The sequence below is a fragment of the Amblyomma maculatum genome, chromosome 1, assembly GCF_055883805.1.
Source record: "Amblyomma maculatum isolate TAMU_Amacu chromosome 1, ASM5588380v1, whole genome shotgun sequence".
Lineage (NCBI taxonomy): Eukaryota > Metazoa > Arthropoda > Arachnida > Ixodida > Ixodidae > Amblyomma > Amblyomma maculatum.
Window position 1 is genome coordinate 405,430,593 of NC_139344.1, and position 26,923 is coordinate 405,457,515.

General features: G+C 46.8%; 1 protein-coding gene across 2 annotated transcripts in view; it reads left to right on the forward strand.

Annotated features, from left to right (window-relative positions):
• The window catches only part of MAPk-Ak2 (MAP kinase-activated protein kinase 2), a 33,107-nt gene extending 8,013 nt beyond the window's left edge, over nt 1–25,094 (forward strand). For both annotated transcript variants that reach the window (XM_084595990.1, XM_084595984.1), the window contains 7 exons: nt 543–622; nt 10,304–10,430; nt 12,815–12,890; nt 16,868–16,992; nt 17,455–17,540; nt 23,744–23,824; nt 24,460–25,094. In XM_084595990.1, coding sequence (XP_084452116.1) covers nt 543–622; nt 10,304–10,430; nt 12,815–12,890; nt 16,868–16,992; nt 17,455–17,540; nt 23,744–23,824; nt 24,460–24,582 — 698 coding nt within the window. In that variant the 3' untranslated portion in view covers nt 24,583–25,094. The remainder of the gene's footprint in view (nt 1–542; nt 623–10,303; nt 10,431–12,814; nt 12,891–16,867; nt 16,993–17,454; nt 17,541–23,743; nt 23,825–24,459) is intronic.
• Nucleotides 25,095–26,923: the final 1,829 nt, after the last annotated feature.

Genomic DNA, 26,923 nt, shown 5'->3' on the forward strand with positions numbered 1-26,923 from the left:
ATGTTCTGCTTCACTCTCGGATAGGAGGGTTTTTATTCTAGACTCCAAGAAATGAGTGGTGATAATGAACTAATAATGATGGTGGGGGTAGGGGTTTTTTCTTTTTTCTTTTTTTTTTTTAATAATCAAAAAGAAGGAAAAGAGTATTGCCGGCCGTGGCAACTGCTATCTAAAAAACTGAAGCACTTGAGCGGCGGCCGGCGGGAAAGAACAGGGGATAGGGAGAGGATCGATAGCGAGGGGAAGTATAGAGGGGAGCGATAAGAAGAAAGGACAGGGGGAGCTTTGTACATCATTTACAAAGTACAGACGGTCAACGAATTCGCTTCGCTCGCGCTCAAGTGTCCGAGCACTGTCCAGAAATGCCGAACTAATATTGCCCCCAACTCTTCTGGTGCACGGAATGATGGTCAGCCCAGACAGCTGTAAAACCTATTTTCTGTCTGGGTTTTTTTCTTAACCTCTGCATTGTTCTTCAGTTTATGAAGAATAATGAAAAAAAAAAAAAAAAACACTGAAGGATCATGTGGGCCTATTTACAGAGGCGGCCGAAATCATCCGGGATATCTGCAAAGCTGTGGCCCACCTTCATCGCATGAACATTGCTCACAGGGACCTGAAGGTAATGGGATGTGCCATGTACATTTATTTATTTATTTACTATATATACAGTTAAACCTCTGCATAATAAACCTCTATGTAGCGAATTCCTCGAAGTCTTTCAAATCCCCAGTGTCGCCCTCATCGAAGCGCATTTATTTGAAAACTGCGTCTATCGAACATGTTGCGGCGGTTGACCTTGATAAAACGAACTCGGTACACCGGCTATTTCTTAGGTAGTGCTGAATTACTGTGCATTTGGCAGAACCGCTGAAGTTTCTGGAAGATAAAACACATATTGACATGAGAGGAATGTCTATGATCGCAACTAGCAAGTGCAGTTGATACAACACGCCACGTTCCAGCACCAATAGCGATCAATGTGGCAAACGTTACAGTCTCCGCTGCTTTCGCCTTTGAAGCTTAGCACTGCAGTAGTGCAACAAAAGCAGCAGAAAACAGCAGGACAAAGAAAAAAAAAAATTAAAAGGGTTCAACACTGCTGAACTGAACGAAGTGAAAGCTCTGGCTGCGGGCGACTGAGCGGTGCATCGAACAGAACCAGCATTCACTTGAACGCATCAAAATTCACTGGCGTTCTAGGCGGAATCTACTTTCATGTCCTGCACATGCGATGCGGGCGGACGCTTTCATGCTCTACTCGGTTAGCTCTTCGTGGCTGCATGCACATGCACAGTGCAGAAACTGCCTTTCTCAGTAGTGAGTGCAGTGGCAGAGCACCTGTGGAATGGCACAGCTGGTGACCGCATGGTGACCTTGGCTTTACATGGTGTAGTGAAGCTTTCGCTTCAATAAGACTTAAGGTCTATTCACACTTGGGACTCTCGAAGGACGCGCGACTGGCAGTCGCATGCGACCAGAGAGCAACCGATGTTCACACTTGCGAATGCGACTTGCGGGTTGCTTTCCACATCGTGTCTAACTTGACTGTTCACCACATAGTGTAAAGCTAACTTACTTTCACGTGAGCTGAGCTGCTGATTGGTTTAACAGTTGGCGACAGTTAACTTTCTTATATATATATATATAAATTATATAATATAATAAATATTATATTATATTATAATTATATAATATAATATAATATAATAAATTATATAATATATATATATATATATATATAGATCATGTGGTGTTCCAGATGGTCCGTTGATCCGGGGACACGTTTCAGGAAACGGACGGGACAACTTTTCGAGCGCTACGGGCCTTTATTGAACGGGTCAAAAACACATTTCGCTTTTGCGAACACAGTTCGCGACTTCCTGCCACAAGTCGTAAGTCGGCAGTCAGTCTGTCTAACACATTTCGCTTTTGCGAACACAGTTCGCGACTTCCTGCCACAAGTCGTAAGTCGGCAGTCAGTCTGTCTACCCGTCTCTCCGTCTCTGTCCCTCAAACACCCGTATTAAGTATACATTTTCAACATCCTGGTTACCGACTTCGTGGCCAATCGGAGAAAAAGAGCTTCTTCGAGCCAATCAGAATGACAAAGCCACATTTCAAATAGCCAATGCAACATCGGCACCTCCGAGATTGGTCCTTCGCGAGCCCCGCGTGCCTCCCACCAATCGTTCGCCCTTTCCCCCTGTGGAGACGACGCACAGATACTCTCTCAAAATCAGGGGCGAGACAAAACACATTAGCAAAGACACATGAACACCCTTTCACTTTCACCAGCAATGCATACACTTGAGAGGGCACACAGGGCTTCGCCCTTTCCCCCTGTGGAGACGACGCACAGATACTCTCAAAATCAGGGGCGGGACCAAACAAATTAGCAAAGACACGTGAACGCCACTTTCACTTTCACCAGCAATGCATACACGTGGGAGGGTACACAGGGCTTCGCCCTTTCCCCCTGTGGAAACGACACACTGATTCTCAAAATCAGGGGCGAGGCAAAACAAATTAGCAAAAACACGTGAACGCCACTTTCACTTTCACCAGCCATGCATACACGTGCAAGGGCACACAGGGCAGCAAGAAATACGAGGGTAGTGTCCGGACCCCGCTGGCCGTAAGAAGAGCGGTGAAAAAGAAGAGAATTTATTGCTACCACCTCATCAATACGGGCGCCGTTTGCTGCGGCGATGTTCCGTCAACCGACAGCACCGGATGTGCCCTCCTGTTCTCCCGCGTCTTGGCCGGCTGAGCGAGAGCGCCGCGGGGATATTTATGTTCACGCGAGAGTTGACAGTTCGACGACGCGGTGCGCGCCTTTCCGCTCAAATTCTACGAAGGCATCGCATTAGAAACGGCACCCTCGGCTCGCGCCGCGCAGCCAGAAACACCAGACCGCTTGTGTGTAAACGGCGCGCTTCCCGAGCGACCGTCCGTTTTCGTGTTGTGTTTTGACCGCTTACGGTTGCGTCGGTGCCGTCCCATCGGTAATGCGCTGAGCAGGGAAGTCATAAACCTTCGCCCGTTATTGGTCTGAGCTGACAGGTTAAACGACGACGCGGTTCGCTCTCCGCAGTCTCCGCGTCGCCGGCACGCCTGACTTGTACGGATCTGTTTTTGAAACTGAAACAATGTGTGCTACTCGTAAGACGACCCTGGGTTTCCCACGCGGCTGCAACAGCAACCAGCACACTCTTCCGGTCGCACAGGCCAAAGGTCACTGTAGCGTGCACATTTGCAGGCCCCTTAAGTGGTACGAGCGGCAGATGCGGCGCAGGTTGTTTTCCCCGAGAGTCATAATTCTCGCGTCTGGCGCCGAGATGCCTATTCTGTCTCACGGTCCGACCAAAACCTTCCAAGGTCTCAGCCCCGAACTCCCGGTCAAATAACCTTTCCTCGAGTATTTCAAGTTCAACGGGCGCCCGGACGCGGACTCATAAAAAACCCCTGACAACAAAGTTAACAACCAGAAATAAAAGACAAACAGAATAAGCGAGCCGGCTGTTTTGGAGTGCTCCCCTCCTCCACAACGGCCCAGCAACTTAACACCTTCCCACTAAGAATGTTGTGCGTACACTTGCTGTCCGCACAACACTTGTCCCGCGCTACGTGGGGAAACATCTTGGGCATACAGAGCAAAAGCGTAAACAAAGCAGCGCCCATCGACATGACCATGGGGTCTGAAGTAGAAATCTGAAAAATCTAGGAACTTTGCCACTGAAGCGCCACACAACTTCGTGCCTCACTGTACCGGCTGACTCACACATTACATTGCCGCTTACAGGGGTACAGCATAATTCACAATCACAGCTCTAACAAAAAAACAACAAAAACAAAAAAAAAGACTAACCTCAATAGTATCGGACACTGGTCACCACGACGCACACACAATACAGTCCAACACTCCGTGCAAGGACGTGCGTGCCCTGAACGAAAATATTTCGTGCGCGTTTGCAAACGGTAAATAAATTATACAGCAGACAATGCGACACAGCTTGACATACACAACACCAAACCAAGAAATAAACACAGCATGATCAAGCACAAAGAGCAGAAGTTCACACAATACACATGTGCCGCACAGGAATGCTTGTCCACTCCCTGTTCCAAGTCTATCAATAGTCCCGTTCCTCCCCTCTCAGTCACTGCCTCAGCGCGTGGTAGAGCCACAGGAGACATTTACGCCTGTCACAAACTGGCAGTGGCAGAGTGGGTTAAGGCTGCAAACATTCAGCGCACAGCGCTTGCCACCGGGATCAAATGCCTTGACTGCTCGCACGGCATAGACAAGCCGCAGCATGCAGGATACTCGCACGCGCCCTGCTTTCTGGCTGTGCTGTTCTCCTGCATCGCAGAAAACGCTAGCTGATTGCTTACTCGGCGCACACGCTTCCGCGAAAGCGCGAACCAGAATGCACCCAAAATTTGTCTCTGGGGCTATCTTGCCTGGCTCAAAGAGCTCACTCTCTGGAGGCTCCGCCTTAAAGATCCATCCTTTGAGCAGATGCGTAACGAGGTCCCAACACCGGTCGTGTTCCATCGCTAGCTGCGGCAATACTTTGCTGTTTTCAAAGCGTGGGACGCAATTTCCGTCGCCATCGCTCAGAGCATGCCTCGGACTCCGCTTATCTACATCTTTGCATGAACCCGTGTTTTCTGGGTCAGGATCGCCCCGTTTATCCAGCTGTTCGGCTTCTGGCTTCTCGGATGTTACTACTGAAGTCGCGATCACTGTCTTTGCTGTGCCGGTCTCGGCACATCCTGCCTGGCACACTGCTGCTCCGGTTGGGAACACAGGTTCCGCGCTCGCGCCAACCAAGCATTGCGCGTCTTTGCTCTCATTCGCGTTATTATCTATAGCATGGTGAGCACCTTCGGCTACTTCGCGAGACTCGACCTACACATTTCGATCAATGGCGGTCACTCTTGCAGGCGCCTCCGTAGAGCACACCTCTACCTCAGAGATAGGAGACTGCCTGTTTCTCTCAACACCGGTTGTTTCCACAACCCGAGGCTCCTCGACGCAAACATCTGCGCTCTCCGAATCACTGGAAGTAACAGCACTTTCTACAGGAATCTGGCATTCTTCTTTTACGTTCTCTGCACGAACGAACTTAATGCCCCTGCTGCTGCTAACCTCACCAACTGCCTCGATCAGCGTTTGATCAGGGCAGTTTACGCTAGTGTGCACCTGAATCTGCACCGGCTCCGGTAGCTCCCGCGCCGCTCTCCGTGAGCGCTCTTCTTCAAACCGTATCCTTTCCTGCCTGAGATCTTCCTCGGCTATGGCTAACTGCCGCAGCAGATCGCGTATATCCGCTTCGCTTCTCTCCTTTTCCTCTCTTTCCTTAGCTCGCTCAGTCTCTGACATTGGCGCATACCAAGCGTCGTGTGCACCGTCATATTCCGCCCACGAACAAAATGGAGCCATTCCGAGATGCTTCACATCAACCCTGCGGCTCACGTGCATACGCTGAGGCAAGTGAAGTGAGAGAGGAGAAACTCACTCAGTTGTTGGCGCTGTCATGAAGCCTTGGCTTCTGAGTCCTCTACTTTCGCCGATTCTTTGCGGTCGGTGGCATCGATCCACGGAGCACCTCAACTTCATTCTACCTTGTCGTTGCTCCGCGAGGGTCTGGTGGTCTCCTTCCAAGTTCCACCTCTTCGCTTCTTCGAGCTACGGAAGCCTTCTCGAAGATGTTCCTTGTTTCCACCGAACGCCCAGTCGCTGTGGTGTTCAGCTGTAGCTGTGAGGCCGCTCACCGGGATGTCGCCGCCGTTTGAACCGTGACTGCCGGACCTCTCTTCAGGGTGTCCTCCTCCTCAGCTCGTGCCCCGTAGCGCCGATGTCCTTGTCCGCTCCGCAGAAAGCCGCCGGATCGTCCTGCTCGACTGCGCCAGCTAACTTTCTTATATATATATATATATATATATATAGATGATGTGGTGTTCCAGATGGTCCGTTGATCCGGGGACACGTTGCAGGAAACGGACGGGACAACTTTTCGAGCGCTACGGGCACTTTATTGAACGGGTCAAAAACACATTTCGCTTTTGCGAACACAGTTCGCGACTTCCTGCCACAAGTCGTAAGTCGGCTGTCAGTCTGTCTACCCGTCTCTCCGTCTCTGTCCCTCAAACACCTGTATTAAGTATACATTTTCAACATCCTGGTTACCGACTTCGTGGCCAATCGGAGAAAAAGAGCTTCTTCGAGCCAATCAGAATGACAAAGCCGCATTTCAAATAGCCAATGCAACATCGGCACCTCCGAGATTGGTCCTTCGCGAGCCCCGCGTGCCTCCCACCAATCGTTCGCCCTTTCCCCCTGTGGAGACGACGCACAGATACTCTCTCAAAATCAGGGGCGAGACAAAACACATTAGCAAAGACACATGAACACCCTTTCACTTTCACCAGCAATGCATACACGTGAGAGGGCACACAGGGCTTCGCCCTTTCCCCCTGTGGAGACGACGCACAGATACTCTCAAAATCAGGGGCGGGACCAAACAAATTAGCAAAGACACGTGAACGCCACTTTCACTTTCACCAGCAATGCATACACGTGGGAGGGTACACAGGGCTTCGCCCTTTCCCCCTGTGGAGATGACACACTGATTCTCAAAATCAGGGGCGATGCAAAACAAATTAGCAAAAACACGTGAACGCCACTTTCACTTTCACCAGCCATGCATACACGTGCAAGGGCACACAGGGCAGCAAGAAATACGAGGGTAGTGTCCGGACCCCGCTGGCCATAAGAAGAGCGGTGAAAAAGAAGAGAATTTATTGCTACCATCTCATCAACACGGGCGCCGTTTGCTGCGGCGATGTTCCGTCAACCGACAGCACCGGATGTGCCCTCCTGTTCTCCCGCGTCTTGGCCGGCTGAGCGAGAGCGCCGCGGGGATATTTATGTTCACGCGAGAGTTGACAGTTCGACGGTGCGGTGCGCGCCTTTCCGCTCAAATTCTACGAAGGCATCGCATTAGAAACGGCACCCCCGGCTCGCGCCGCGCAGCCAGGAACACCAGACCGCTTGTGTGTAAACGGCGCGCTTCCCGAGTGACCGTCCGTTTTCGTGTTGTGTTTTGACCGCTTACGGTTGCGTCGGTGCCATCCCATCGGTAATGCGCTGAGTAGGGAAGTCATAAACCTTCGCCCGTTATTGGTCTGAGCTGACAGGTTAAACGACGACGCGGTTCGCTCTCCACAGTCTCCGCGTCGCCGGGACGCCTGACTTGTACGGATCTGTTTTTGAAACTGAAACAACGTGTGCTACTCGTAAGACGACCCTGGGTTTCCCACGTGGCTGCAACAGCAACCAGCACACTCTTCCGGTCGCACAGGCCAAAGGTCACTGTAGCGTGCACATTTGCAGGCCCTTTAAGTGGTACGAGCGGCAGATGCGGCGCAGGTTGTTTTCCCCGAGAGTCATAATTCTCGCGTCTGGCGCCGAGATGCCTATTCTGTCTCACGGTCCGACCAAAACCTTCCAAGGTCTCAGCCCCGAACTCCCGGTCAAATAACCTTTCCTCGAGTATTTCAAGTTCAACGGGCGCCCGGACGCGGACTCATAAAAAACCCCTGACAACAAAGTTAACAACCAGAAATAAAAGACAAACAGAATAAGCGAGCCGGCTGTTTTGGAGTGCTCCCCTCCTCCACAACGGCCCAGCAACTTAACAGCGACCAGCAGTCGTACGACTGGAAATCGAGTAGTGTCCAAACAGCCCACGGCAGTCGCTTTTCGATTGATGCAACCATTTGCGACTGTCGCTTTTCGTCCAAAACGGTCGCGCGACCGCTGCGAGTCGAGAGTGTGAATGGGCCTTCACAGCAGGGGAACTCATCGCAGTCACTTGGTTGCGCGCGAGGTGCCGGTGTGTGAAATCTCAACGCGTTGGTAGCAGAAATAGAGGAGTGGGCCAACAACCCGAGACGAATTGTCCATTTTCCGAGGTAGCAATGGCAATCGGACTCAGAGAGGGAGCATGGGAGAAGATGCAGGCACCCCCTACCCTGCAGCAGAGTGACCACGCGTGGTGTCCTCTAGCTTGGCCATAGTGCTTACACCACCTACCTTTACCCGCCCCTCTCATAGACACGTCATGTCAAGTAATAGAGATTTACTGTAAAGACTTACAAGGTAATTTTTCTTGCATTTAATATATATATTTTTTTTGCTCTTCATTGTCTTTTTCAGTCTTCATGCGAAAACTGCACATAACAAAAAAATCGCCAACTTACAATCTTGTTATAACCAGGTTTATTCATGTACTGCAGGCCCTAGCAGAAGGGCAATAATAACAGCATTGCAATCAAATTGCAATATGACTACACAGCCCTCCACAACAACACCCTTCATATCCTGGGTTGCTTTGGTGTTCAGTTCAGTTCAGGCGTTCAGTCGTGTCCGACTCTTCGTGACCCTATGGACCATGTCACGCCACGCTTTCCGGTCTCTCACTATCTTCTTAACATCACATAGCTTCATCTGCAACGCCTCGAGAATGCCATCTAACCATCGCGTTCGCGTTGGTGTTATAAGGTAATAAAATGAAATGAGAGCTATTGAAAGGAAGGTATACATTAAACATGTTGGTTCCAGATAAGTTTATTAGTTTTAGTAGCCCCAAGGTATGTATGCTCACTGACTTGAGTCAGAGGCTGCAATGGAAGACTGTACTTGAATGAATGTATCATTCTCTTGTTTGGTATTTTTACCAGGACTGTTTTTCAGGGCTCAGTTTCTTGTCCCACTCATTGGACCATGCATTAAGACTGTAGGTGTCCCAATTTTGCTGCACTTTCCACAGTAGTTCACGAAAGTATTATGCTGGCCGAATTGCGTGTAAAAGACTAAAGTGCATAAATGGTTTGCCTGCCATATATCTGTTGCATACTTCAACTCGTGTGCAAGATTGCGCTATCTCGTTAGAGAGCTTTAGTGTACCACGACCTGTTACCATGATCCACCAACGTCTTCCACTGTGCAAGGCTAGATCCCCTTGCCGCCGTTAGGTGGCGTCACAGGCTGGAAGCCAGCACACAGACCTGCCTTGTCAGGACCAATGAGCGCGTGCGCACCGCCCACTCTCAGTAGAGTGTCACGGTGATGGATCATGAATCACAGTATGCTAGAACTCTCTATTCAATGCTATGTTCAAGGGACTTGCATCTCTTGTCTGGCAGTGGCCACATGAAACTTCTAAGTTTGAAAAGGGGAAGAGAATTTGATTTTATGTCTTATTGTGCAAAGTTTCTTGAGTCAACTGTCACTGAATTAGAGAGGTAACGACGAAGCGTATGTACTTATAATTCCGACTACCACGCAGAGCTTTATACAGGATGTGTATGTCATCCAAGCTGGCACCGTTGTACCGCAAGTGTGTTGCCACCAAGTAGAGCAGAAAAGCCTAATAACTTTCAGCTTGGATTTACTTTGAACTCGCATTCACTGTCAATGGAGTGATTGTCAGAGGCAGACACTGGCAGCCTAATAGATGAAGGCAACTTCCAATCTGTTAGTTGGAGTGTCGCTGATTCTGCCTCATGCTAATGCAAAGGAGAAAAGAAGAAACGGGTCATCACAAATGCTGCAATCAACCACCACGATCACCTAGCATACAGGAAATGTGGCAAGCATGAGAAATGCGGTTCACTAAACCGAGCATGGCTGGTATGAAGCACGCCCAGGAAATTGCGCTACTTGCGTGAGAAACTTTGTGCAGTGCATTGGCTGCACCGGGAGGCCAGGTGCAAGCACTGCCTGTGCTGGTGCAGTCTGTCCGGACTCAAGATTAATCTCATAGAACAGAGTGCAAGACGCCTAGTTATCACATTGGCAATAACATTGATATATATGCGAAAAACGGAAGACTTTATGATCCACATGAACAGTAACTGCCTGCTCCTGTGCAGCTCAGGGTGTCCTCTTTACAAATCAACAGGAGCACACTACAAACCACAAAACAAACAAGAAGCGCACTAAGGAAGGTGGCAACTCTGCTCGAAAGAGCATTTCGTGGGGAGGTGACATATCCCCTTGGTTATTCTCTGTACCAGCCACTTTTCATTACGCCAGCCATGCACGGCGCTTGTTTCTTGTTTTCTGGGTAGCATGTGAGTTTGGACACACTCCCCAGAGGGCGGCACATGTTGCTGCTGCCGGTAAGGTGCTATTGCTGCATTTTGCTGCTCTGGTATGTAAAATGAGTGTCCCCTTTCTTTGCGTGTTTGTCTACAGGAGTGTTTTTTTTTTTTCCTTTTCTTACAGCCTGAAAATCTTCTGTACACCAAGCCGGGTGACAGTGCGGTTCTCAAGTTGACAGACTTTGGCTTTGCCAAGGAAACCACCAATTTCAATTCGTTACAGACGCCATGCTACACACCATATTATGTTGGTGAGTTGATGCATGGTAGTGAATTGTGGAAGGAACCTTGCTCAGGGTGAAAACATTTGGTTTAAACACGTGGGGGCATCACGGCACGTCGTTTAGGGACGTGTATAGCAGTGGATTGGTTTTGTTTTTTTTTTGGCGGGGTCTGACATGTGGCACACGAGAGATGGCCCAAAGAGAGCATTTGCCAGTACTGAAGGAAACATATGACTGGCAAGCATAGGATGACCGCAGCTGAGCTGGCATCTGGCTAGTCATATGACTAAGTGTAGCTGAATGACATTTTATTTATTTGTAGCATTCTTTCAGACACGGTCTTGGATGACAGGGCAAAAGGCAGATGCTTTCTGACTGACGAGGGCCCTGTCACCCATATACACAGGTCGGCAAGTGCAAGGGATGGATTAAATTGTTATACAAGTGGTAATGAAAACAGACACTACACAATTTCATGTTTTCTCACATGTATATACGTTTGTAAGAAGACGGAAAATACTCATGGCATTGAAAGCGGCAGCACGTAAGTTTTGAAGGACTTTTTAAAACTCCTAAGCGATATAAATTGCTACATGATACCTAGGAAAGATGGGTGGGTGTTCAGAAAGTTAGAGATTAAGTGCATCAGTTTGGGTACCATAACTCGTTCTTACAGGTGAGCAGTTTGAACAAGCTCGTAACGTGTATTACTGGGCAAGCGCAAGCTGGATATTCTAGATGAATCTAGTATAGTTTGGTTTCCGATATATGCGGCAAGCTTCAGCTCGTATAACTGGTTAGCTTTAAGCCCGTTGTGCCTTAGAAACACTGGGGCAGTGTGTTGCAGCTGCTCAAGGTTTTCAATGCAGTGCATGGCTCGTTTTTGGAGAACAGCCTATCTGTCAATGTTAGCCTTTGTGGTAGAAACCCAGATCAGTAAGCAGTAGTTAAGGTGAGACTGGGTAAGGGTATTAGTACAACTGACTCTTAACCAGATAGGGATTAAGTGCCTGATTTTGTGCAGCATGCCTGCGGATCTAGATGTGCTCGCATGTGTCTTGTTTATGTGAGGCTCCCAGCTCAAATGCTCCTCGAAGTGAACGCCTAAGAACTTAAATACAGTGTCAATAAATTTAATATTAGTTAATGCGTCATCAGGTTTATTTCTAGATTTAATGATAACACATTTCGTTTTATCAACATTTAGCTGTATTTGGTTTTCGCACAACCATGTGTTAGCTCGGCATGCAAGGCAGTCAGATTATTGCCTGAGAAAAACAAGCTGGTATCATCAGCGTAGATGATGATATCTGGGGGGAGTGGAAAATGTATAGCGTTGTTGATGTATATAATAAAAAGCAACGGCCCTAAGCTGAAGCCCTATGGAACGCCATATGTTATCCCTTTTAGCTGAGAATGAAAATTATTTCAGCATGTGTATTGAAATCTTCCGGATAAATAAGTGCAGATCAGCCGGAGCGCTTCGCCTCGAATGCCATGAAATGGGAATTTCCGGAACAGAATATGGTGCTTAATTGAATCAAAGGCCTTCTTGAAATCTGAAAACAATCCGACAGTAAAAAGATTATGCTCAAAATTATTCAGAAGTTTTTCTTTAGCATTAAGTAATGCCTTTTCGGTGGATCTTTTTGCACGAAAGCCATATTGCTCTTCAGCAAAGACTTCCTTTCCTTCAAGGAACTTGAGTAACCTTGTTTTTAGGAGAGGCTCTAAATCTTTTGAGAACACAGGCAAGACTAAGATGGGTCGGTAGTTGTTTGTGTCATTACGACGGCCTCCATTATATATTAACCACTACTTTTCCTGTCCTCATGCCATCAGGAAAATTCCCAGTAATTAAAGCCTCGTATTGCAAAGGAGCACATATATATCAGCGACGGCTATAACGGGCTCGGCTTTGAGGTCATCATCTCGAGCTGCTGTGTTTTTTTTTAAAGATATGAGGAAGGAAAAGATTTCAGCTTCCGAACAAGGGTCTAGAAAAATCGAGTTTTGGCTTTTGGCACATATGTATGTTTCTACTACTTGTCCAGCACCACAGAATTGCGTATGGTGCACATGTTCTTTTAGCCATGATGATGCAAGGCTGCCCAATTATTTTGAGTTGTTTCTAGTTCTGTTTACTCAGTGGTGACAAAGTACTGAACCAACCAACCTTCGGTACCCTTTTTTCATTTCATTTTATTACCTTAAAGACCCCTTTCGGGGTATTACCTACATTTTCATGCTCTACAAGGGAATCTAGGCCCTGCAAGGACATGCAAGGTGTGGTACTCATGCAGTAGTGCTTGCACCTCAGCACTGTCTGACCAGCAATGTCGAGCAGGAAGTGGGGCGTTCTAGTGTTATCCCTTTGACAAGGGCGTGCAATCTTTTTGTCTGTCTTGCAGCTCCCGAGGTCCTGGGTCCTGAGCGGTACGACAAGTCCTGCGACATGTGGTCTCTAGGTGTCATCATGTACATACTGTGAGTCCCGAGGACAGAGCTGTCCAGAATAATGGTGGTGATTCATCCCTCTGCATGTGTTTGTGCACGTGCTTCATGGTGGCATCTTTCATTCTTTGTAACCATGAGGGAAGTGTTTCAATGAACGTATGAACTAAGGGGCAAATGGTTTCGCATGATGGGGGCAAACGGGTGCAACATGGCACTTTTCCTATAGGAGCGTTGTCATACAGTGCCTCTTTATGTATGCAAATTTCATCCGCCCCAGGGCCTGCTTTCTTTAGCTTGTAAGCACCTCAAAATTTAGAGTGACAGTCAATAAGTGAAAGGGGGCTGCAGCTTCGTCAAGCTGTGTCTCACAGCTTTTATGGCAACTCCTGTGTCCTGCGTATGTTTATGCCAGGCAGAAATATTTGAATTTGGACACATTAAATTCTTAAATAAAGGAGGCAGCCAGGGCTCCATCACTATTTGCCAGTGCCCCCTTTCTACATGGAGAAATCTGAAAAACTTGTGCATTGTTTGTTTGCGTACATGTGGTACATATTAATCTCCCTTTCTGACTCCTCAACACTGTCACATTTGAAAAATATAAAATGGCCATGGTTAAAGATTCTAGAACTCCGTTATAGTAAATTCACTTATAATAAAAACTCTGATATTTGTAAAGACATTTTCAGTAAAAACTCTGTTATAGTAAAAATTAAAAATCTATTATGCATGCCGAATGCATACTACCAGCCAGACCAAATTCCAGGGGGCTTGAAATTATTAGTAACAACATTAGCGAAGACTGATTGCGCGTTTGGTAGTGGGATAACGGGTGGCTTGGGATTATCTTTTATTTACAAGGAAAAAGGGTCACCCTAAGCGGTGTCAAATGTTATGATGCATGCACCGTTTTCTTCGGTATGCAGCTGTCCGCATTCTCATTCGTGCCTGCTTACCTTACTTCCTCCAAAACTCTACCTTTGCAACATTTTACGAAGCATCCCCCACTGTGTTTTTCTTTTCTTCTTCAATATTTATTTATCCTGGCGGTGCAGTTTAGATTATAGTTCAAATTAACAAGGTTTTACCTTTTTAACAACGTAACATTGTAACATTACTGTTTTTGGCTAGCCAGTCACCGGCAGTCCAAGACAAGTCAGTGCCAGCTTCACGCCATCTTTATGTCATTGTGTTTATGTCATTGTGCTTGTGCCTTTTTGTGACCACGCGATGTCAAAATGCAAAATGCTGACATTGCTTGATAAGCAAATAGCTGCTTCATAAAGTAGATCTCAGCAATATGAAACATGAAGACATTGCCGAAAGGTACGGGATATTGGAAGCAACCATCTCGGTCATAGTGAAAAGCAGGGAGAAAGTGGAAGACGGCTTTGTCAACGGAGCTAGTGCAAATAGACATAAGTTAAGCTCCTGTACGCAAGAAGCCTCAAACGATTTGTTCGACTGATTTAAGCGGCAGAATGGCATTGCCTTTCACAAGCAGTGCGGTGAAGAAAGCGCAGTTTACGATACTGCTGTGGTGGAGTGGAACCATGAGCTGCCATCTATCCTGGAAGGCTTCACGCCCAAAAATGTGTTTAACTGCAATGAAACCAATTTTTTTCATGAATGGCTTCCTGAGAAAGCATGCTATTTCAATGGAAACAAAAGCAGCGGTGGCAAATGCAGCAACGAAAGGGTGACATTCCTTCTATGCTGCGATGCTACCGGCAGTGAAAGGCTGCCGCCTCTCATCATCAGAAAATCGCAAAGCCCTCAGCGTTTCAAGAACTTAAAGTCACTGCCTTGTCAGTACAAAAGTAAACCGAAAGTCTGGATGACCTCTGAAGTGTTTATTGAGTTCCTGTGCACTTGGGAAAAAGCTGAGAGTGAAGGACAGGCATGTGCTGCTGCTTCTTGATTGTTGTTCAGCACGTCCAGCCATGCAAACCCCTCCACTGACAAACGTCCAGCTGATCAAATACAACCAGCAAGCTGCAGCCTCTAGACCAGCCTCTAGTTATTCAAATGTCTGTGCAATGAGTCTACCCTGAAAATTTAATTCAGTTATCTCAAGGAACAAAAAAAGCTGGTATTCAAAGGTAGCCTCCCCCCTTAAGGCAGTCTGGCACCGAGCACATAGCCAAAGAGACGCCTCCGCAATAAGGGGGCATAGTTAGAGGCTGCGCACGTACAAGTTGGGGACAGAATGAAATGGGGTAAAACCATGGAAGAGTGGATAAAGCCCAAATGGCACTATATGACCGTTGAGGCGGCTGGTGGCACTAAAACGTGGGGGTTAGCGGCAACGGCTGCGGCTGCGTGCTCTTTTTTCCCGCGCAATCTCTGAAAGTGGTAACTAAATACTCGTTAATTTGAAAATATAGATAGGTATTTCTGTTGTCGGGGTTATAGCCAATGCCGATGAAAAGCTATGATGTCAGACGGGCGCTACGGGTCTCCAAATAACCAACATACTGAAAAGGAGGCTTGCATTGCACAACCGGAAGAGGGCTGACACTCTGCCAAGTTGCCCCCTTCCCCTTTCTGCTAGAGCTAACGTGAAAAGGTTAACACACCGTGATGTTATTCCAGTGGTGTGCTGCTAAGAAATGCACTGTGGAATGCGATGGCAATGGTGCAAAATGGAGGGAAGTGCTTTTTTATTTTTTATTTTTTTCAGATTCTCAGTGGCAAAAGTGAGGAGTGGGTTCATTATGCTAGGGGGTCATTATGCTAGTAAATACAGTAAATTTACTGTAATGCAAATGGTGCTAGTCACTTTTACGATCCATTCAATAATTTGAACATATAATTCGAACTTTTTCCCCGGTCTCATGAAGTTTGAACTAACAAGATTTTGCGGTATTTCTCAAGATTTGATGTTCTTCAATCGACATTCCCCTGCTCCAGTTGTATCTTGCCAATGTAAGTGCCCTTGCCTCTCCTCAACTGGCTCCTCCTCCTCTGGCAGCTCTTGCACATATGTTTCTTTCTGCTCAAAGAGAAAATCGTCGCTTGTGTGTTGTGAGCAGACTCCAGCTTCGGTTCCGTATAATACCATCTCATGTTAAAGCATTGTAGTCCAAGAAAATAATTTTTCTAAAGCACTATGGGAGGAAAAGTCCCATGCCAAGGAACTTGCACTCTTGTGACTGCTCTTGGCAGGCATCCCTCTTGTATTTTCTGACCTCTAACTGCATTGCGTGGATGTGCATCCTCATTGGATCTTAGAGGCAGTGCGTTTTGCTCATCTTCCTCAATGGCCAAAATGATGACGCTGAAGCTCCAGCAGAGCTCTGCAGCATGGCTAAGTGCTGCACTTGTTATTGATGCTGCTGAACAGAAAGCTGTGAGGATAGGCCAACTGTTCACTGGCTCTATGCTTTGATATGATGGCCACTATGTTCTAACCATTCACTGCACCTCCAAGATGTTGCATCACCTTTTGGCAACATCTGTGCTGTAATTGCTCCTTCTCCACTTGTAGGAGTTCTAGGAATTGCTCACCAAAAATAAATTGGAAGAAGCAATTACGAACAGAATAAGGAAAATGGTATTGCTTCAGTCTAATTTAGTTTGCTCTTGTCTGAATGTCAGCTGTGGGGTGATGAATGTGCAGATGAAAAAGGGGCAGAGAATTTTGGCTAACATTCTGACATCGTGCGAAAGCGGTGTTGTACAGGTCTTGCTCTTCTGTCACCTAGCCTTGCATGATTAGCTAGAATGAGACTCACATTTTGTCCCCAATTAAATCTCTTCTTTTATTGGTTAGCTGCGCGACCGCAGTGCCATACTTTGGGTCTTGCCGAGGGACCAACCGCAACCGCTGCTGCACAAGACGAGACTTAGAAATAGTAGCCTCCAGATTAGTGCTTTTGCAATAAAAGGCAGCCATTGCACAAAATTATAGCGAGTGGGATTGTAGTTCAATTCTGTGTGGCCGAGCTCTTCAGTCTTTTTGAGTGTTGGGAAGACGGCCAGTGCAATGATGTTACTTTGTGCAGGCTATGCGGATTTCCGCCCTTCTACAGCAACCATGGACTGGCCATCTCGCCCGGCATGAAGAAGCGCATCCGGGCCGGACAGTACGATTTCCCCAACCCCGAGTGGAAGAACGTCTCTCAGGACGGTGGGTGCCCTCATTTTTTTTTTTGCCTTATACTTGCACCACACAAACAGCAGCATGCTAACCAGGGCTTGGTCTCTCATTGGTGGCAGTCCGTGCTACTGCTGATAGCTAAGGAAGCCCAATTTGGCATGTTTCGTAACTAAATGTATTGACAGTTTTGTTCTCATTCGCAAGTATTTGCTATCTGCATTTTCTTCTGAGACCGCTTTCAAAGATGGCATCATCATCTGACCCATCCAGGCTGTTGCTACCTGCGCACTTTGTCTAGGACTGGCTCAGCACTATGATGTCTGGCCTTGCTTTTTTTTTTGGATGACAGTAGCAGTGCACATGTTTCTCTCCATGCACTGCAGTCGGGCCAAGTGCAAGAATAACTAGGCCTGGGCCGGTTTCATTGACTAGGAATGGTGGCATGTATCTACGTTTCGGCCCTTTGTAAGTCTTTGTTCCTCCTCCCCGCAGCCAAAGACCTAATCCGGGGCCTGCTGCGGACGGACCCTGCTCAGCGGCTCAACATCGAAGAAGTGCTGGCCCACAAGTGGATTGCGGTGAGGAAAGCTTCTTGCAGGCTACAGGAATGCTTAGATGATGTTTGGGGCTAGACTCTACTTTGGCATTGCAGGAGTGGATGAAGGAATGTGTTCTAGGGCACTCTTCTTTTTTCTGCCGAACCAGCATTGATGTCGATGAGGTCTGTTGTTGCTGGCCACGAACATGCGACACGTTTGCTTTCATACATAAGCACCGACTCCTATTTCCACATTCTGCCGGTGTCTCAGTCCAGTCCTTGTCATGGGAATCCCTCTGGCAGGTGGCATGTTTGGTCGAGGGGTTGTGCGATGCCACAAGGTCACATGTAATGGCCGAATAAGCACGAGTTGCCAACCTGGGCGTTACTTTTCAGATGGGAATCAACAGCCAACTGGGATCCTTGACTCCCGAGTCAGACACGCTTCTGCTAGGCCGTTCAGTAGTAATGCAAAACCCTCTACAGTTCTGTTGGTAGTATGAGACGTGTCCAAAATTTAATGCATCATTGTTGTTGTTTTTTTTAACACTTTTTTACTAAAATTTATACAATTCATGAAGAATGCAGCCACGTGTCTGTCTGACTGATGTTAATGTTCAATGTACTCTCGGACGATTTGTTTGACTTCACACCACCAGTGAGCAAGGGCATGCATGCCCTCTTTGTAGTAGCTTTTTTCCTTCTAGTACAGCCATGCTCTCACAATGCAAATGATGCTCTCGTTCTGAAAAATGGAAGTCTGATGGTGCCAAGCCAGGACTGTAAGGACGAGGGGGAGGTACAGTGCAGCCAAATTTGGCGTTCGCTTCTTTTGTTGTGATGCTGCTGTGAGGATGGGTGTTGTAGCCTGTGCTACTGCCATGAAGGAAAGGAACTGCCACAGAGAAGGCACGTGTGCCCATGTTCAGTAACCCTTTGAGTGTTTTGTCATATGTGTACCGCAGTCAAATTCCATCCTGCGGAGTCCTTGTCGTACGTGTACTGCACTGAGCATGTATTTGAAATTTTGCGCCCTTCTGCAAAGACGCGCTTACTGGGAAGTGCTGCCATCTTCTAGATCCTACAAGACATATTTATTAAAAATTGTCTATGCTACCATCCATCTTGCAGAAAAAAAAGAAAACTGACCGTAATCACCATGGTGCACACTGTTTGCGGTGGTGTGCCCCTGCGGTTTCGGTTTCTCTTCGTGATTGCAACATACACATGAACTTTGATCTCTCTCTTTGTTGGGATGCTAATGGAGGCTCGGCAAAGCATTCTAGAACTCACTAGAAGAGTTGCAAAATTGTTTACACTACCATCCTGTAGCAAAAAAAAAAAAATTGTGTTGTTTAAGCTTGGCTTGAAAATAGTGATAGAGCGAAAGCTGTGAGTGCTGCAGCGATAAGCTCTTTAACACCCCCTTTTCAACCTGCGATTTTTTCATAATTTTTATTTAAATTAGGTTTTGGGGATAGGAAAGAGCCTTATACTTTTGAGGGGATGCTACGGAATTGTGGACACTTACACCTAAGCAAGTCAAGATCATATCTCCATATTTTTTTCTCATATATTGTATGTTGATTATAAGAAAGGAAAGGTGCAGTATTTGTCTTTGACCTTCAAGGTTGTTAAAAGGGACATCATACAACCCAGGGCTGCCTCTAGGTTTTGGGGAAAGGAAGGCACAGTATAGATCGTTTTACCGAAAGCAAGCAGGAGAGGAGAAAAATACCCTCTAACCAGATTCATTGCGCCGGCCCATTGTTGTCAGCACCGAGTGGGCTGTGCAACTGCACGCTTCATGCAAAGCAGAGAGGCTTTGTACCTCGGTACACTGTCGTTTGAGAGACTTAAATACCTTTATTAGCGCCCCTTTTAGTAGTAATGTCATCGGGACAGCAATGTGTGTTTATGGACTGCACAATCAATCGCAGTACTCAGTCATTGCCTACCATCCTCAGCTTGGTGGAGGTGTCTCTGTCCTCGTAAAGTTTCTTACCCTGGAACTTCAAAACCGCATGTTAAGCTCTTTGGCTACCGTGAAAAGCTCTGAGCCAACCATCGGCCCCCATCCCTGCCATCATCCTGTGTTCCGGGGTACAATGCCAGCATGACCCATCTTTCTTCAACGGTATTGACGACCATAATGTTGATGATTGTCTGGCCTCCTTTCAGCACGTCAGCACTTAAAATTGGTGGAATTATTCTGTTAAACTAAACAACGTCCTCTTTTGCCTCGCTGGCATTGCGAGTCGATAATTTTTCAACCACAAAGCCGACCTTCCAACATAGTCTATATTCAAGAAGAGCTTCGTGAATCTTTGGTCATCCCGCAGTACATAAACTCTACGCTGAGCAACACCTCCATGCACGGGCTCAGCATCTGGCCGAAACTTATGCCAGCTATATTAAGGATGTGGGTCACCTCTTTAAGTGTGTCAATCTGTCTATGCCAGAGACTGAAAGAGTGAACCATATTCTTAAAGGGATTGCTGATGACGCATTCCAAATGCTCCTGGCCAGGAATATACTTCGGTACGTGGGCTCAGCTTCTGGCCGAAACTTATGCCAGGTATATCAAGGATGTGGGTCACCCCTGTAAGTGTGTCAATCTGTCTATGCCAGAGACTGAAAGAGTGAACCATATTCTTAAAGGGATTGCTGATGACGCATTCTAAATGCTTCTGTCCAGGAATATACTTCCGTACGTGACGTTATCACACTGTGCCAAAACTTTGATGAGCTACTCTAGCAACGCGCTTCTACGTGGCAGCATGGCGCACCTGCCGAGGGCATTGTTGGCCTGGCGCTTGCTCCATTGTCTCTGGATCAGTCCATGTTCAGCAGAACATAAGACTATATGTGAAGAAGCTGCTTGCCAGCTGTCCTTCATACACCCTGTTCAACGGCCGTCTGCCTCCACCCTTTACGCTGGCTATCTGACAAGTTATTGAAGACAAAGTCGCCGAAGTTCTGCCACCAACTGATCCACTTCCTCTTGTGCAAGCATCTCTTACTTATTCCGAAGTAACCTCTAGGACTCGAGGCCTGCTTCCCACTCAGTCTTACCAGAGCAGCCCTACTTTTTATACTCCACCCCCTACCACGCTGCTGCCATCAGCTTTTATACTCCACCCCGAAGAGCTATTATGAGCCCGTGGCGCACCGCTCACAATCGCTCCATCTGCTGCTCTTGTAGGCTTCCAGGCCACTTTGCCCGTCTTTGCCATTAGCATCTGCCTCGTCATGGGAATGACGTGCGCCTGTGCCAATACGATCCCAAGCCACCCTTGCCTAGTGTCTCTACTGGGTCATCTCCATCTCGTGCTCAATATGTCACACGACGCTTGCCTTCGCCTCACCGGCATTCCATTTCACCAACGCTCTGCCGAAAGGGTCCTCGCCAAGGGGAAAATTGAAAGCTTCCGCAATTGTGATTGTATTCTTCGTTGGAGGTGTTTCAGTTCTCATGTTCGTCATTACTGGTGCCCTTCACCGCAAAATTTGCAAAGACACAGCACCACTTTCTCTTTTTGTTTAGTACAGCAAGTTCTCGATGCATCAACCCCATGGCAGCTCGCACGATGCAAGTTTGTATGCGAGGCGTTGCATATTTCATCGAGATAGCGGTGCTGTGTGACTGCTGTCACAGTATCAACCTCGGCTATGACTTCCTCTCGACCCACAGCGCTGTGATTGTGCCTGTGCTGAAGTTGCTTTTTCCCCTGTGTGTAATGTCTCCTTGAGGGATCCGCTTATGCACCCTGCTAAACTCCTCGTAGCTGAAGACACCGACATCCCTGTTTTATTCTGCTCTCATTCCCTTTAATTCCGCTTCTGCCCTTGCTAGTCCTGTCCTGCTTATGCCTACCGTTGCCGTTACTCACCATCACCGCCTCCTTCCTTTCGCCGTTCTTACGACTGCGATCTGTGCCGAACCTCGTGCTTTTCCCCACGTCGCTGCCCTGAAGTCTTGGGCAACTACAACTGATAAGCTTCCTGTTGATGCCATTCATAGAGCCATCGCTACTGACCTTCCGTCAGCTCAACATGACCAAATAGTGGCCCTGCTTCAGTGCTTCATTTGGTGTTTCCCAGCCTTCCTTGGAAGGCATGTTGGCTGTCTTATGAAATTGACACTGGTACACACACCACTTCCTTTTGCCAGCAACCGTACCATGTATCGCTTGCTAGCGCCACGTCATCCGTGACAGTGTCGACGACATGCTTCAATGGGGAATCATACAACCATCTCACAGCCCTTCGGCCTCCCCCATTGTCCTGGTGATGAAGAAGGAGGGCACGTTCCGCTTCTGCGTGGGCTAGCGGCGTCTGAATAAGATAACCGTAAAGATGTTTATCCACTACCAAAAATTGACGACTCACTACATTGCTTGCAGGGAGCGGAGTTCCTTTCATCGCTAAATTTATGCCCCGACTATTAGCAAGTACTGATGGCTTCTGCTGACCGCCCGAAAACAGCCTGCCTTCATCATCCCCAACAGCATGAATTTAACATAATGCCGTTCAGCCTGTGCAATGCCCTAGCCACCTTCGAGAGAATGATGCATAATATTCTCAGTGGGCTCAAATGGGAAGCAGTCTTCGTTATCTTGATGACATTGTCATTTTCTCAAGGTTTCCTACCCACCTCCTGTGCCTTCAGCGCATACTCACGTGCCTTACTGAAGCCGGCACGATACTAGGCCATGTCATCACCAGGGATAATGTTCTGCGGGACCCTAGAAACCTTCGTGCTGTCATAGATACAAAGTATTACACAGTATTGAGCATTTGTGTCGTTTTCATTTATGCTGTAATGCTCTCCCTTGAGGAGCAAAAGTAGTTAGCTCCTCCAGGACTGTCATACAGTTATGAAGTATTACACCTTTCTTGTCATTGTTTTTTGTATTCTGTGACTGTAATACTCTCCTAACATATTTTTACCTATTTATCAGGACTTTGCCAGTTGCATTTGGTCTTCAATGACTGTCACTTCCGAAGTATTGCATTTTTTTTTTATCATTTTTATTGATGTCACTTATTGATCATACTCTAGTACATATTTTTTGCCTGTTTATCTGTACTTTGAAAATCTTATTTGTTTAATATCACCAAGAAAGAAATTCGACACAGGTAATTTTTTTCCTAAAATATTCGACACTCGTAGGGTTAATGACACGAAGCAAACTATTTGACAGTGACTTCATTGAAAATTACTGCAAGTCCTTCAGATATGTGGCACTAAAATTTGTGAATCTCATAAATTCCTAATGAACAGTTCTCAAGAAAAAAGGAGAGGCATTGCTTTTCTTATACTTTTGATAGTTAAATACTTAGACAGATAGCACTATCGATGGTACTGCTGATAACATCAAATTAGCTACATGAACTCACTGTAGCATAAATATGCTTCTCTGATTGTGCACATGGCATGGAGGTTGTCGTAAGTATGACAGGATGACCCTTCATTTTTGCAGTCTGTGCGTCCCGCCGTGGTGGTGCAGTGGTTAGGGATGCGTGGTTAGGGTTAGGGCTCAAGGATGCGGGATTGAATCCCGGCCGCGGCAGCTGCTTTTCAATGGAGGCGAAAAGCTAGATGTCCATGTGCTGTGCGATGTCAGTGCATGTTAAAGAACCCCAGGTGGTCGAAATTTCCGGAGCCCTCCACTACGGCGTCTCATAGCTTGAGTTGCTTTGGTACGTTAAACCCACAAACCAAACCATCTTGCAATCTGCATATTTCTGAGCTCTGCAGGAGTATTCTACACATAGTTGTTGCAAATGGTAACTGTCACGAATCACCTCGTTGCACTGGCAACAATAGCTGGTGACACACCACTTGGCATGCCTGCGTCTGAGCCTGTGAAGCAAATGGTGGTTTCAGTCAGTGCGCTGGTTCGTTGAAATGCAGCATAAACTAGCCCGTTGAAGGTGGTCTTTCAGTCGGAGATTGTAAAACTAGCGTCAGCTGGTGCTCTTCGTCGTCAGTATATGTAGAAATTGCATTTCTACAATAAAGCATAAGTGGTTCACAGGAAAGGAAAGGAGCACTATCTGTCACACTTGTTTCAGTGGACACCTGACCCGTGCCAACCATGTTCTTCTGCCTTTGCATACACTGGGCCTGCGTGGACTGCACTGAGCATGAATGAGCTTAAATTCATACTTTCTACTTTGTACAGTGTTGCACCACAAGAGAGTCGTTGTTGCTTAATGTCTTTGTTCTGTGTGCAGAAATACACAGAGGTTCCCCAGACACCCCTGTACTCTGTGAGAGTCCTCCGTGAAGAAGAGGACCAGTGGCCCGAAGTGCAGGTGGGTCTTCTAAATGGCCATTGGCTGTGCTAGGCATGTTCATTGTTGGGTTTGAGAAATGGGTATACAGCAGATGTAAGTTTTAGATAAAGCTAATTACCTCTATAATGCTTACCACCTCTATGGGTTTCTAGATGCAAGTTTTGGATAATGCTACTACCTCTATAATGCTTACCACCTCTATGGGTTTCTTGCATTAGAATAATTATCTCAACTGCCATTTCAGGGGCGCACGACATCCCCCTTCCCCAATTTTTTCCCCCTATCTTTGCTCATTTTGTTTATTAAAAATCTAAAGTACAATAATTTCACAATTGAGAAAACTGTGTTGTTTTTTTTCTTGGTCGATGGGCTTCATTTTGTCACTCATTTTGCACGACCGCATTGCAGGTTGCGTACTGTTCTGCTGTCAAACGAAGGAGTGTCATATTTCTGTGCAGGTCAAAGTTTTTTTTTTTTTACGTGGTAGTTGAATTTTGGTTATAACACATTTCACTGATTTGAAGGGAAGGAAAAGCAAATTGGTTTTGACCCGTATGCTTTTTTATGAAGAGACATTGGCGTACAGTGCAAAAGAACCACGTCTGAGGTGGGGAATCCATCTGTGATGGCTGAGTTGTGTGCCCTTTGCCCAGGAGGAAATGACCCAAGCCCTGGCCACCATGCGGGTGGACTACGACACAGTGCAGCTGAAAAAACTGGCAGACACCAACAACCGACTGCTGAGCAAACGGCGGCAGCAGCCACACACCAACTGACACCATCGCCATCGCACGAGGAGTGTGTCCGTGAAGGACTTGTTCTTGCATCCAGAGAATTCTTCCAGGAGTGCGTGAAGCATTTGTTGTCGTTAGGCGGTAGATAGTCAAGGCCAGCTATATCCAGTCTGAAAGGGGGTTCGACTCGTGTTTGGCACGCCATAAGTGGTGGGAACCAGGTCCCCAGATGTTCTTTTCGTCTTGTTGGAAGTGAGTTTGGGACCCGAACTCAAGTGCAGCCCAGTTTGGGTGCTGAAGACAGAGTTTCCTAGCTTGAATGAAGCAAGAGAGATGTGCATTTGGCACAGTTGTGGTGGCCAGAAAGAATGGCCGCAGGTTGCCGTCCGCGGACTGGCGCGTCTGACGACGACACAGTGCACCAATAACAATAACGGGGGGGGGGGGGGGGGGGGGGGAGTCACAGCTACTACAGCCACAAAGTTACTACGAAACAGCACACTGCGAATGGAGCGTCAAAGAGGAGAAAAACTTTTTTTATCTCCATTTTTTTTGCTACACCTCGTTTACATGGCAGAAGCATGATGCAATGGAAGAATGCTCCAGCTTGCTGCAACATCTTGGCATGTTTATGCCAACATCAGTCATTGGACACCACTTCTGCCTGGCCGACAGTGGCTGGTGCTCTCATGGAAAGCAAGTTGGTGCAACTTGGAAGACCACTCGCGAGAGGCACACACACACGACAACTGATTTTTCTGTTGAAATACAAGCAGTGTGTATAGGTAGGCACTGTGCACCTCAGTGGCAGGAAACGTCGCCGACGTATAAAAAGCCATGAAAGCAATAAAAAGAATGAAACATGTTTTGATTGGGTCAGAAGCTAATGGGGCTTAAACCCTTTCAGTGTCATCGGCATATAGGTACGTCCATGTGTTTCTGTCTCGCAGCATCACTGGCATACAGCTGCACCAACGATAAACTACTCACTGGACACTTCAGCACAGTAAAGCATCCTCAAAACATTTCTGTTTTGTGAAGAGGCACCACTGCTACTGCATCCCACTGTGAAAGGGGTAGCAGAAGCACTTCTCGATTTTGGAGCAGGTTTTGAATGTTCCCAACAGACAAAACCAGAAAAAACCTTCGTTCTCTCTTAGGTTGTATATAAAATGCCAACAATCATGTAGGCGTTCATTAGATAAATTTACTGTAGTAGGATGGTCATTTGGGCTAGTTAGTGATTCATAGCGCTTGTCTATGTGCATCTTGGTCTTTTGTTCATCGTCCGTTTGCGCTTTGTTCTATCAAATACACAATTACTGCAATGCAAACAGTTTTCAGCACTTTCTTGAGGCCCATTCTATAATTCGTGCCTTCATAACTCATTCTTTTTGCTCCCTTGAACTAAAGATTACTGTAGTTTCAGTTAACTCAGCATCAACAGCATGTTTAACGCTGTTCTCCAAGAATTTAGCCAAAAATAAACAATTTCAGGTTTGTTTATTTTTGCTAAACAAAATATAACCACACTGGCTGTGCACCAGGTGAGAAAAAAACTTGACACTGAAACCATTTCAAAGCAAGAGATGAACATTTAAAGATAGTAAAAAGTAATATATCACATATTGTAAGGTGTCTAGTGGCACATCTGAAGGGAGGACAAGGGAACAAGATGCATTACAGATGAGGTAAACAAGCACGAAGCTGTATAAGCTTCCAAGATCAGTTTTATCATGTTGTCCATTAGATTCCTCTCAGCCCTGTTGCAGTGGCTTGTCATGGTTTTCATCTGCCGAGCTGGGGTACCATGGTTCGATCCCAGCCACAAGACACCTGTGTGCACTAGCTGGCCGATTTCACTTTCTCCAATAATTCAGACTTGTGCAACGTTTTAAACATTACTGAGGACCCATTCATGCAGCATTGCAACAAGCATATATTTGCAACTGATATTTCTTACTTGAGAGTCAAGAGTAAGATTTTTCGAGCTGAAATAGAGGTCAGCAATAGCTATGGTGATCATATGTCGGATCTAGAGTTGGTCCAAACTGCTTACACTGGGTTTTAAACCCACAATAAGCACGAACGAAGTGGAGAAATATGGGAGAGGCCTTTGCCCTGCAGTGGGTATAATCAGGCTGATGATGATGATAATGATGAAGCACGAACGAGCTTTGCTTCACAACCAACTGGCCAGCTGTTGCCATGAATGGCACAATCTTGGATCTAAATGGAGTCTGTCGGCTGGACTGGCTTGGATGGGTTTGGCTATTGCTCCCCATTGTCATTCGAGCTCAGGCACTCTTCCATTGAGGGCGCCATGCAAAAAAGGCTGTGAGAGACAGAGCAGCGATTGCATTGAAAAAGGGGCAACAGAAGC